Genomic DNA, 12803 nt, shown 5'->3' on the forward strand with positions numbered 1-12803 from the left:
CCATATCATGCTCTGACTATGGTAACTTTGTCCCAGGGCCAGATTAGACCTTGCACGCTGGGGTCTTGAGCTGACAGTGTGATGCTGAAAGGGCTAACCCAGGGCAGTGGTTATATCTGGGCTAAGAATATATCTCAACACTTGTACACAAGCAGGATCTGTCTTGTTGGCATGCATGATCACTGGAGGGTTCAGGGTGCTTGTAAATCATCAGATTTAATCCCTCTGAATGAAAGGAATATGATCCCTATGCTTGTTTTACAGCTGTAAAGCCATTGACATTCAAACAGCGGGACGAGCGCAGTGAGGGGTCCAATAACTGCAACAGACAGATGCACACACACACAGACTAGAACACTTCATTTCTAGGTCCTCAGCAAGCCAGGCAACACACACACGCACAAACGTAGATACTCACACACAGAGACACACATTAATAGGATTACTATGGCCAGATTGCAAAGTGTCAGCTCAGTGCTAAAGCCTTCACAGTCTACGCTGGGATATTGTGTGTGTGTGTGTGTGTGTGTGTGTGTGGGTATGTGTGTTTGTGGGTGTGTGTGTTTATGTGTGTGTTTATGTGCATGTGTGTGTCTGCTCAGGCTTGAGGAAGAAGAGACAAGAGAAAGAGTTTGACTTTAAGTCGGTGACAGGCTCTTTGCTTATGAGGCAAACTCAGTAGTGTGTGTGTGTGTGTGTGTGTGTGTGTGTGTGTCTGTGTGTGTGTGTGTCTGTGTGTGTGTGTGTCTGTGTGTGCCTGTGTGTGTGCGCGCTTGAGCTCTTTGATAATGTCAATGGTGTCAGAAACCGTGGACCAACAACACACAAAGGGAAAGTAAGCCCTCTCAGCGTTGCTGGTGATCTTACACTTCCATTCAGCAGCCTCTTATGTAACACCACAGGGGATTTACAGTGAATTTGCCCTTTTTAGCTGTTGTTCCATATACTCAATGAACAAGAATGCATGATAAAGTTCAGAATGTGATCACCTGACTTAAAATGGTGTTTTTTTTGTTGCAGTCTTATAGCCTGCTCTCATACTTGTGCATGCAGCTCAAACTGACAACACACATGCATGTACATGAACTTCTTTCTCTCACTCGTGCATGCCAGCCTCAACCCAAACCTGTCTCCTTGACCCTAGGAGGTACTCTCTCTCGCCAAGCCTCAGCACCTTGCCAACGACAAAACTTTGCATCCAGAGCTCCTCCATCGAGCCACGGCCCTCAGACTGACAACTCATACACCCATGGCTATGATCCCACAGGTACATGCACACATACACACACACACACACACACACACACACACACACACCAAGTTCCTCCCATCTGTTTGGTTCCTGTAACACATTCATGACCTCCCATGCAAAGATGGATTACTGAACAGACCTACAGGGCACTGACCCAGGGGCTCAAAGGGGTCAGGGGACCCCTGGACCAGAGCCTCTGTTTGAAGTGACTGTTAACATCTCTTTGGAAAGTTAATCAAAAATATATAAAATGATGCAAAACAACCACAAAGAGACATAAGACAATATCAAATGGCATTGTTTCTAGTCTTTTTTTGTCTCTGTCAGTGTGGGAGTCTTGCTCTTATGTAGTTGTAGTGGGGAGCCCTTCACTTGTCTGTTCCCAGGGGCCCGTTTCACATTTCCCTCCTAAACAGCACCCTGAACCCAGTCTCCTCTTGATCAGTCCTATGGTGCTCATTGTTGGCTCGATAGGTCCTCTCCCAGCTACAGTATGTGGGGTATACAGTGAGCGTGTGTCTAAAGTGTGTGTGTGTGTGTTTGTTAGGTGCTCCACCTGACAGTCAGCTCTCAGCCCCAGCTAGTCCTGTTAGCCCCACTCAGGACATTTGGGTCCTCAGGAGCTCTCCCACTGGTAAGGGTGTGTGGTCCCATATCCCCGCCACCCCTCTGACCCTGTGTAAACTGTGCCTCTTTAAGGAAGCTTATTCCCAACTTTATCCCTTTAAATCCCAAAGTCTTGACCTTACCATGCCACCCTGTAAATATGATGCACCCCCACTGCTCCCCACACCCCCCAATAATCCAGTAACCATAACTGCAGTTATCTGGCAGGCCCAGATAATGGTAAGTTAGCAGCACTCCTTTAGCACCTTTAGCTCCTGTGATTCTCCTGACTGGTGTTTTTTGCAGCTTGCTGGTGCAGCTACCTCCACCCTGAAAGCCTGGACAGCAAAAATCTGATAAACAATTATTTTAACAAGTCATTTCACCTGGTGTTGAGTTCCGAAATTTGTTGTTTTGGTTTTCATAAGCAAAGAGATAATGTCTGATATTAGCAGAATTTTAAAGGAATCATTTGATGTTTTGGTAAATACGCATAATCGCTTTCCTTTCGAGACTTAGACGAGAGGATTGATATCATCTTATGTCTGTATGTTAAGTATGGAGCTTGAGCCAGGAGGTGAGTACCCTAGCTTAGCATAGGAAATCACTACTTAACCTGTTCAGTCTGTTGTTCCTTAAGAAATAGTTGTCATTCGCATATGTTCATGTACGGGTTGAACAAAGGACAGACAATTTGTGATGCTGTAGACTTGCTGATGGGCCTATTTTTGAGCTTTGGACTGAGCCAGGCTAGCTGTTTCTTCCTGTTCCTAGCCTTTATGCAAAACTAAGCTAAGCTAAGCTGAACTAAGATAAGCACCTACCAGCCCTAGCTCTATACTTGCAAACAGACATGAGGCAAGTGTCGAACCTCTAACTCAACTTTTGGAAAGACATCAAATATGTCAAACTAACCATTTCGGGGTGAAAGGACTTCCTAATGACTTGTTAAAATTGTTTGTGTGTTTTGCAGTACACTCAGACCACATACCTTTACAGACAAATTACACCCTACAAACGTCCGTCCTGATTTCGTAACTCTCAGATTCTCTGCGAGTCTCATCTTACACTGCAATCTCCCCCTCTGTGTTTGCTGTTTCTCCCTCTTTTTTTCCCTGTCTCAGGTGACAGAAACAGTGTTGGCAGTGCCGGCAGTGTGGGCAGCAGCCGCAGCGCCGGTAGTGGCCAGAGCTCAGAGAGCAGCCACAAGCAGAATGGGACTCGCCACAATGCTGACACTGGCAAGGTGAGATCTGCTCACAAAGGCCAGTGACATTAGTCAAGCATCTGCACTGTACTACAAACTGTATGTAGGATGTTCATCATTACAAATCTGACCTGCTGTGGTGGATTTTGTCTGCAGTTCATGTCAATAATTCTAGAGATTCAGCAGTGTTCCCCGTTGCAGCTTCCCTTTTGTTCTTTTGTGTGCAGCTGGTTCCCTCTGCTGGTGAGTCAGGAGACCATCTCCACATTGCAGCAGCCGACCACAGCAAACAAGCAGATGGAACCACAGGTTAGTCCGAGAAGAGAATACTGTCAGCCTTCTTCTTGTGTTTAATAATGATGTGTTTTTTCTCTGTCTTTTGTACAAAAACAGCTGGAATTTTGAGTAAGAAGTCATAATATTGCAATGAAAAGGCTGCTTTGAGAACAAATGTTTAGAATTTCCTCACAGACAGTATAGTTCCAGTTTGTTTGTACAGAAGTGTTGGCACTGTAGCGTCACTTTCCTATGACCAGGAAAAAGCTGTGGTCTGTGTCTGCAGGCGATGTCACCTCTGGTCACCATTATAACTCTGCCACAGTTTCCTGTTAGAACTGTTACAACACAAGCTTAGGAAGGAGACTGTGAGCTGCACATTTCTAAAAGTGGATGAGACACTGGTTGGTTAACTTTCCCACCTCCTCAGATAAAATGCAGTGCACAGCCGTCTCATCCAGAGACTCCCCCCCAGTAGCGTCTGGCTCCCTTTGATATCATTTCCAGAGAGTCATGAAGCCTGAGCTCTAATCCTGTTCTGATGCCGTGAACTCGTGTTTTGATCTCTTTACTCTTTGACACAGCTGTCTTGAAAAAACAGGTCCCTGCTGTACTTTAACTGCTGCCTCAAAACATGTCCAGTGATGCACTCGTACTGTACATCATGTAACTGGCTTCATTCTTTTAATGTGTCTTTGATAATAAGATGTTTATTTGTGATTCTCATCACTTGTGGTCATCTGGTCACATCCCTTATTTGACAAACATAAGGTGACCCTCAACCCTGTACTCATTTGTTGACGATGCACTGAAATCTCATAATGAACAACTTTTCCCAGATTTTTTTATCCTAATATTCCAACCTCTTCTTGTTGTATTATGACTTTTCAAACATAAGGAAAATCACTTTATGTCCTCAGACTTCCAACATGTACGTCACGGTAAACAGCATCAAAGCCGTAGATGCTATTATTCTTCATTTAAACATCGCCGTAGCTTCTTATACCGCAGGAATGTGATTAAAGACAAATGTAGCAGCAGTGCTTTTGTTCTGCAGATCGAGCGTGTTATTGCAGTTGGTCTGAAAGGAAATGAGATGAAAGGAGGGAGAAAAAGGCTTACCTCACCTCACCACAGAAACCAATAAAACCACAGACTACTCTCAACCACACAGCCCATAAAAGCGCCCGATCACCTCTCTAAGGAATGCTAAAGGCTAGCAGAATGTGTCCTTGTGTGTGCACGCTGTTAGAGCTGAAAGGCAGGTGCAGAGAAATCATAGAAAAGTGCATTTGCTGCAGCTGTTCTCTGAACTTGAGCTTATTCTGGGTCTTATTCTGAAAATGTTAAGGAGTGACAGATGAAGCAGAGGGTCTCTGTTGACTTCAGGCTGAACAGGAAGGAGGGTTAAGGTGAAGAGAAATGAGGAGTGGGAGGGAGGGGTCAGAGGGAGGAGACGGGAACAGAAGCAGAAACAGCAAAACACATTTGTTAAATGAAGGAGAAAGACAGAGAAAGAGAACAGATAAGTTGACTTAAGTGCGTGCTCTGCGTGAAGAAGAGGCAGAAAGAAGGATGAAGTGCCGAACATCGCGAGCTCTGCCGCTCTCGTTCCTCCTGAAGGGTGAGAAGTCACGTACGGATCTGATGGGGGTTTGATGTTTTGTCGGGGCTGCAGGGGATCGAGCAGTTCTGTCGCTGGACTGAGCTGTTTAAACATGATCAGGGGAGTCTGCTCACCTCACTGGTTATTTATTGATTGTGGCGTAGAGGCAAAGCGACAGTGAAGATGAAAACAGAAAAAAAAGCTGCTTATAGATTGATTCGGTTCTGAACTTCAATGTACAATTTTCTACTAGAAAAAATTGAACACCAGTCCTAAATTTTGCTGTTTTTATTCCCCTGCCTTATTCAAAGGAAATGTCTGGAAAATGCAAAAAAGCTCATTGAAGGATTTTATTCTAGATTTGTGTTGATATCTAGTAATGAGTCAAATATCTTTCGGAGTGCACACACTTCATTTGATTTGGGCTTTGAGAAGAACGATCCAAAAGTTGATGTTTTGTCTCTTCCCTGAGGTCAAATACCTCTCCACTAGGTGCTGTTCTGCTCTCTCTGGAGACCAGGACCTCTGACCTTCACACCAAAGCAGAGAAAAACAGAGCAAAGGAAAAGCAACACAAATTCAGGAATATCTCAGGTCTAGATAAAAAAAAAAAAATAGATTATTTGCTGAAGTTTTGGATTAACCTCGCATGGATAGACACTAAGTCAGAAAATGCTGATTTATTAAAATTACTTTCATACCTCTTCCATCACTTACTCTAACTTTGCTAAGTGTACGTGTGTGTTCGGATAGGTGCTGCATAGATAAAGGTTATTGTAAACTGTGATAATTAAAAGGTAAGTGGATCCTGTCAGGAAGGATGACTAAAGGAGCAGAAAGAAAGACGGGCAGCACTTAAAGCATATGCCTGGAGCAAAAGAGAGGCAAAGATGGGGAAAGCGGCATGAAAGGTGCATTCCTCAGAGATCTGTGGTAATGTGTCATGACTGACACAAGGATGAGTCAGGAGTGTGTTCAGTGGGCTTTCAGATCAGGTAGAGGACACACCTTTACTTGAGAGACCCAACAACCGCCCCCTCACCCAGACAGCTGCACAGAGGATTTTAGTAACGTGACAAATGTGTCTTACTATCAGCGTTGTTTTACATACAGCTTTAAATCACTTACCAGAAGTCTGTCACTGCTGAACCTTTGTTCTGTCTTGGGTCTGGTGGGTGGATCTGGTTTGCTGACCCTGTGGTTGCTCACAGCAAAGCAAGCTTGTCTTCATCTGCGACTGATCATGTGTGTTTTTCAGGTGGTTCCCGTCGGCAGGTCAACGGCACTCCTCAGAAAGGCTTTGTGAGGCCTGAACATCTTTTGGAGGGCAAGGTGAGCCCGGTATTAGATGTGTGTGAGTGTGTGTGTGTGTGTGTGTGTGTGTGTGTGTGTGTGTGTGTGTGTGTGAGAGAGAGAGAGAAGACTCATCCATATTTCCCCCCTCTGTTGTTAGGACTCTGAGGCCATCTACCAGTGGTTGTGTGAGTTCCAGTTGGAGCAATACACATCCAACTTTATCAGCGCAGGATATGATGTACCCACCATCAGCAGGATGACCCCTGAGGTGTGTATGTGTGCTCCAATTAGCATTTGTGTCATTATATATATACGTTTTACTGATGGCCAATAAACGAAATATGAGCAAATTAATGAGCATCTTTACTAATTTGACAGCACAGAGACAGCTGCAAATACAGAAAACACAAGCAAATACAGAACTGCTCCAAGTTGTAGAAAACAGTGGATTTTTCCAGAGGAGCCTCAGATGAATATTTCAGCCACATGTCACTGACATGAGGAAATGAGCACACAATGATGATTTTAGGTTGAACATTGTGACTGCGTAGTTCTGATATTATGCATATGCACTTACAGAGGAACACCAAGGTTAGCATGACTCACTTGAATGATAACGTTGTTTATTTCCTGGCTGCTAACACGTGTTGTGGTCTTCAGGACCTGACAGCCATCGGAGTGACCAAACCAGGCCACCGAAAGAAGATCTCAATGGAAATTGGCAAGCTGAGCATCCCAGAGTGGCTGCCTGATTACATTCCTGTGAGAAGACACCTCTGATGTCCCACTCACATGTTCATTTTTTTGGATTTCTTGTCATGTTAGCGTCCGACCACGTACCATCATGCATTTTTGTTATCAGTTTGTCTCATCGCGCCCATCCTCTGTCTCCTTTGGTGTGTGTTTGTTGCTGCTCAGGCGGACCTGGGGGAGTGGCTGAGCGTGATTGGACTGCCTCAGTACCAGAAGAGATTGTGTGACAATGGCTATGACTCCATCACTATTGTCAAAGACATCACCTGGGAGGACCTGCAGGAGATAGGCATCACTAAGCTGGGTGAGGAAATAGAACAGATTTCTATGAAATCCATTTTGGATGTTGGTGGTCTCCCTGAAGAATGAAGCAAACAAGTCATCTTAGTCCAGTTACGCTTGCAAGGAAGTAATGTCCCTTGTGCCTCTGAACAAACTTAATTGAACATATTGTTTTATTATTGTTGGTGTGAGGAAAACTGAATCCTCTAGGAGCGCATTCTGATGTGTGGAAATGCTGCCAGTGTGTGGAAAACAGAAATGGACAAGAAGAAAAATAGGAACAGATGTTTATATGTATGTCATACATCAGTGTCAAAAGACTTTTTTAGAGGTTGCATCACAAAAGTGAACTCTGTTCAGTGAGAAAGACCCCGCGATGTAGTTGAAAGCTCCAGAAAAAGCTGATAAGTGCCTCAAGATTTTTTTCTGTTTTGGTCTAATTACTGTCACATTCAAGTGTTGTCTTTAAAGCAACTGGCTCATAAGACTCTTGGGAATATCAGAGCAATTCAATGCTATTGTCCTGTAATTCCCACTTGTGGCCACAGAGGCCGCTGTTTAGCAATGGTTACACAGTCTTGCTTCAAACCACTGTGTGTTCAGTATTGATCAGATTGTAATGATTGCTATCTCTCTGTCTCAGGCCATCAGAAGAAGCTAATGTTAGCAGTGAAGAGACTTTGTGACCTGCAGCGCTCTCGTAACCATGCTGGAGGTGGGACTCTCCGACGGAAGCCCCCTGCTGCCCTGGAGCTGGTGGCCATCGAGCACACACCGGCACACAACGTGCTTGCTCACAGTCGCTCTGATGCTCCTTCTGATGACTGCTGCCCCTCCCCGCGCACCCCCAGGACCCTCCTGTCCTTCCAGGACAGCGAGTTGAGCGCTGAGCTGCAGAGCGCGATGATGGGCAGGGTGGGAGGAGGAGCCGCCGAGGCGTTCGGCATCAGGGGCGTGACTTCTGCTGCGGCTATAGGCAGCCAGGAGAGCATAAGCATGAGATCCCGGGGATCAGGGAATTCTGGAAATTCTGGAAATTCAAATTCAGGCTATGCCCAAGATCACCAAGCTGCACCATCTTCAGCCAAGGCATCCAGCCGGTCAGAGGAGAGTCTGGGGGGTGGTGTGGTGGAGGATGCCAAGCGTGGAGGAGGCAGCCCTGGAGGAAGAAGTAGACAGAGACCCACAGAGATGTGGGAGCACCAGAGTCGCTCTGCTACACCCAACAAACTGCCCTTCTCCCCCCTAACACCTCCACTAACCCCTAGCAAGATGCCTCGCTTTGCCTACCCAGCTGTGCCACCCAAGGCCAAACACTTCCAGTCCCCAAACCGTCTCTATCAGCCTCAGCACCACCCGCTGGCTTCCCCTTCCCCTCCGTCCCCACAGCCTTCTCCCACACAGAAGGCTTTCAGTTATCTCCACGCCCAAACGGCAGGCGTCAACGGGGCTCCATGGGTGCACTCGAAACCTCTCCCTGGAGCTGTCCCCCTGTTGGGACCCCGGCCTGGGCAGGGTCCTGCTAATGACACCCAGAGGGGCCCGCACAAGAAGCGTGCCCAAAGCCTGACTCGCTACGCTCTGTCTGACGGCGAACCTGATGACGACGACGACCTTGCTCCCACCTACACCTCCTCTTCCTCTGCAGCCATGCCCTCCTACGCTACTCTGTCGCGCAGGCCAGGACGTGGACACACAAACCCCGGAGGGACCCAACGCCACATCAACCGCAGCCACTCATTTGCCGTGCGATCCCGACGCAAAGGCCCGCCCCCACCGCCTCCCAAGAGAATGAGCTCAGTAAGCGGCAGCCCAACACGCCAACCAGGAAATGGGAAACTGGTGGAACCAGAGGCGAAGGGAGGGGTGGAGACGGAGAGCACAGGCTGCGTGAGGAGCATCGCAGCCAGGCTAGAGGGAAGCAGCAGCAGTCCATCCAGGAGGATAGACATACCACCAACTCATATCCCAGCTTCTCCTGTTTTCAGCCCTGTTTCCTCTCCAATTCCACATGGCATGACTCCTCACATGACTCCTCACATGACTCCTCACATGGCTCTTCACATGACTCCTCACATGGCTGCTCAGTCCCAGCAGCACTCCAAACCTGTCCCTGCTCTGGGCCTGGGTGGCCTGAAGAGGACAGGAAGTGAGAGGACAGAAGTAGAGACTGGCAGACAAAGAGGTGGGGGGACAGAAGGAAGACTCGATGAGGAGAAAGCAAAGAAAAGCGAAAGAATATCAAAGAGCGCTAGTCCGTCTCCAAAGCACCGCTCCGGCGACCACCTCCCTTTTGCTGAAGAAGGCAACCTCACTATCAAACAGCGGCCCAGGATCGCATCTGCCACCCAAGCAGATGCTGAACTCAAGACTCCAGAGGGTCCAGTCCAGATCCCGAACAGCCTGGAGCTCCCGGAGTTCAATTTGAAAGAGTCTGACACGGTGAAAAGACGACACAAACCCAAAGACTCGTTGACGCCTGAGGAGGCTACCACCCCCAACAGAGACGACAACCACTCACAAATCAACAGTCTCCACATGCATGATGTCAGCACGCTGAGCGACGGAGAATCTCAGAGGATTGTCTTCCAGAGAGTAGGCTCTATGGGAAAAGGCCCAAAGCCTCCAGTGTCTTCAAAACCTTGCAGTCCTCTCAAACAACCTCCTAACAGCAAACCAGCAACCCCCCAGAAAACCGCTTCTTCAGTTCAAGCTAATGCACAAACAGCCATTCCTAAACTAACCAGCGTACAAATCCACACAGTCTCCCCGAAGCTGGGTGGCAGCATACACACACAGACATGCATACCCAGTCCCAAATCTGTGAAACACCCACAGACAGTGATGTCCCTGCAAGAGAGTCCACAGAAAGCTGCTGCTTTGTCCGCATCGAGGCTCCCTCAGACCAGCGTAGCCTCGGCGTCAACAGCAGGTAGCAGCGACCAACAAACACGACATTTTCCTTGTTAAAGAATATTTTTCAAAATTGATCTTGCATGACAGATTAACCCCTCATGTCTTGTCCCTCAGGGTCAAACCTTGCCGTGGTCCAGAGCGTTGCGTTCGCTGCTCCGTGCTCCCCATCCCCGGCCCCGCCGCACCCCGTCTTGGCACCAGCGGGTCAGGCAGGGAGAGCGGGGACGCCCCAGGCTGACGTGGCCGGTTTGGAGGTGCTGGCTCAGAAGAGGCTGGAGCAAACCAGCACGTCACTGGAGGCTGCTCTCAAAGTGGTGGAGAACAAACTGGCACAGGGCAGCAGCGTGGACGGGTAAGGACTGCTGATCTTAAATGTATCTCAACAAGAACATCTACATACTGTGTGAGCAGGCTCTTGTAACACCGTCCTGTCTGTTTCACAGCGGCAGCAGCACAGTGAAGGCAGCAGGAAATATTCTGGATGACATCGGCAACATGTTCGACGACCTGGCTGACCAGCTGGACGCGATGCTGGAGTGACATCCTGAGACGGGGACAAAGTTCCTTTCTGCGAACGGGAAAACAAGACTTACCTTTGAAGCCGGTGAGAACAGAGGCAGCGGAGGGCCCAGCGCCTCCTCGTGACTCTGGATGAGTCAACAAGAACACATTTGAGGATTTCCTGCACGACTTTTCCTCAATATTGCCCAGTTTTTTCAACGCGAGCACTTCGCCTTAGGACACACACCTGGGAAAGTTATTGGCGCAACAACAAAGCGTGGCTGCGAGATCCGCCTCCAGACGCCTGTGTGTGTTCAGTCTATTACCACTAAAGGGAACGAGGGTCCATTTTATTCACATTACATGAAAATGTATAGATAAGTCCATGGTGGCACTGTGTATGTGTGTAGTCAGATATCTTTATACTGAGTATATTTATACTTCTATGTTTGTTTTTTAACAAATGGAGTTCCTATTGACTGTTTCACTGTCTAAATTAGCATTACTGTATTATATATATAATACAGAGTACTGCTGCTTATTGTCTATAACACAGGAAAATGTTGTTTATTGTATTAAAAGCAGCATATTCCACATGTATGTACTAGAGTTGATTTTACATGTTTTTACCAAAGTCTTCAGGAGGTTCCTGTCAGCACACAGTGAAGCTTCTTTGAAGCATTACCGCGCGTGCAGCTCAGTCCGCCTCCCTCTAACGGTCCGGAAGGTTTTGCAGCTCGCCTCGGGGCGCTGTGAAGTGGATTTACTGTAAGTGGGCTGTTTCCAAAGAATGGGAGAAACATTTCAACAGTGGTCTGTGAAGCATTTCAAGCCGCGTCAGCCTGATCTGAGAGATCGCAGTTCATTCTGTCCAAATGAGCGGTGAGAGGAGTTTTCTACACATTTGACAGTGTGGAGTCTGGAGTCTGGAGTGTGGAGTGTGTCGCCAGAATAGCTAACAGCTTTTACATTTTATTCTAATCAGCTGATAAACTGCTACATTTTTAAGATGCTGTTGTAACTTTAAGAATTACATTTTCTGTGCATTATAAACTGAAAAATAATTATTTATTTCCTTATTCTGTCTTTACATTTTTAAATGAAACCACCAAATGAATTTTGAGCTGAATTTTGAACAGGTACGTGTTTTGCCTCTGGAAATCTGAGACGTAAAGGTCCCCGGCCACGCCACCTGTGCGCTGTTGCTCTTTCACCATTGGCTCACTGGTCTGTGGGGACGCGGATCAATCACTTCCTTTTCCACCTCCTTCCAACGCGTCTCTTCTACAGCAGCCTCGTCACGTGCTCGCTGTCGATTGGACGAAGAAATACACGGCAGCTTGTCAGCTTGGCCCCGGGTCACCGCTCAGAGCAGAGCTCGCTCCAGCCATTGGAGCCAATTACGAGGTTCCCTGCGTTGAATTTTAGACACACTCCAGACTCCATAGCCGAACGGGGACCACTAATTTTGGAGTTAACTCTGGTATTATGATCGTTTTTCAAAATGAGTTATTGCTTTACACATTGCTTTGTACAGTGAGTGAATTTGAATACACGTTCCAATAATTTCATTCTATCTCATTAAATATGCGACTATGGATCTATGATTGGTGGTTTGTTCCACGCGCACAAGCCTAGAGTTTGACGGATAAAGCCAGAGTTAACAGGAGAGACAGAGTTGACAGCTGCTAACGAGTTCTTCAGGATCATCAGTGTTACTGCAGGTTTACTGAAGCCACGTGTTGTTTTCTGACCCTCAACTGAGCAAAACTCTGAATTTTATGACACTGTGTTACATGTGACTCTGTCTGTCTCCTCTTACGCACCTCATCGAGTATTCACTGCACTAAAACACGCTTTTTCTATCTGACTGGTTGAACGCCTGCTTGTGATTCATCCTCTTCCAGTGACGTCAGTAAAGAGAAGAGTCAGATTTGGATGCTCTGTAACAATGTTTGTAAGATTTTCAGGCTGAAGGCACTTTGATATCAAAACCTAAAATCAGCACTCTGTTCTCTTTTGATGGATGCCTTTTTTTTTTTTTTTTTTTTTAAATATTTCAACTGAATTCTGTATCATCCTGTAAATCATTAAAAGTAGAATTTATA

At 46.8% G+C, this 12803-nt stretch overlaps 1 protein-coding gene across 3 annotated transcripts in view; it reads left to right on the forward strand.

Annotated features, from left to right (window-relative positions):
- LOC143339119 (caskin-2) overlaps positions 1 to 12739 on the forward strand; it is a 48774-nt gene extending 36035 nt beyond the window's left edge. For 2 of the 3 annotated variants that reach the window (XM_076760145.1, XM_076760146.1), the window contains exons 12-22: positions 1145 to 1267; positions 1800 to 1886; positions 2983 to 3104; positions 3293 to 3374; positions 6206 to 6279; positions 6401 to 6511; positions 6904 to 7005; positions 7162 to 7300; positions 7922 to 10210; positions 10309 to 10546; positions 10638 to 12739. In XM_076760145.1, coding sequence (XP_076616260.1) covers positions 1145 to 1267; positions 1800 to 1886; positions 2983 to 3104; positions 3293 to 3374; positions 6206 to 6279; positions 6401 to 6511; positions 6904 to 7005; positions 7162 to 7300; positions 7922 to 10210; positions 10309 to 10546; positions 10638 to 10734 — 3464 coding nt within the window. In that variant the 3' untranslated portion in view covers positions 10735 to 12739. The remainder of the gene's footprint in view (positions 1 to 1144; positions 1268 to 1799; positions 1887 to 2982; positions 3105 to 3292; positions 3375 to 6205; positions 6280 to 6400; positions 6512 to 6903; positions 7006 to 7161; positions 7301 to 7921; positions 10211 to 10308; positions 10547 to 10637) is intronic. The other variant, XM_076760147.1, reaches the window with a different exon arrangement.
- Positions 12740 to 12803: the final 64 nt, after the last annotated feature.

The sequence above is a fragment of the Chaetodon auriga genome, chromosome 20 (assembly GCF_051107435.1).
Source record: "Chaetodon auriga isolate fChaAug3 chromosome 20, fChaAug3.hap1, whole genome shotgun sequence".
In the NCBI taxonomy this organism is placed as follows: Eukaryota; Metazoa; Chordata; class Actinopteri; order Chaetodontiformes; family Chaetodontidae; genus Chaetodon; species Chaetodon auriga.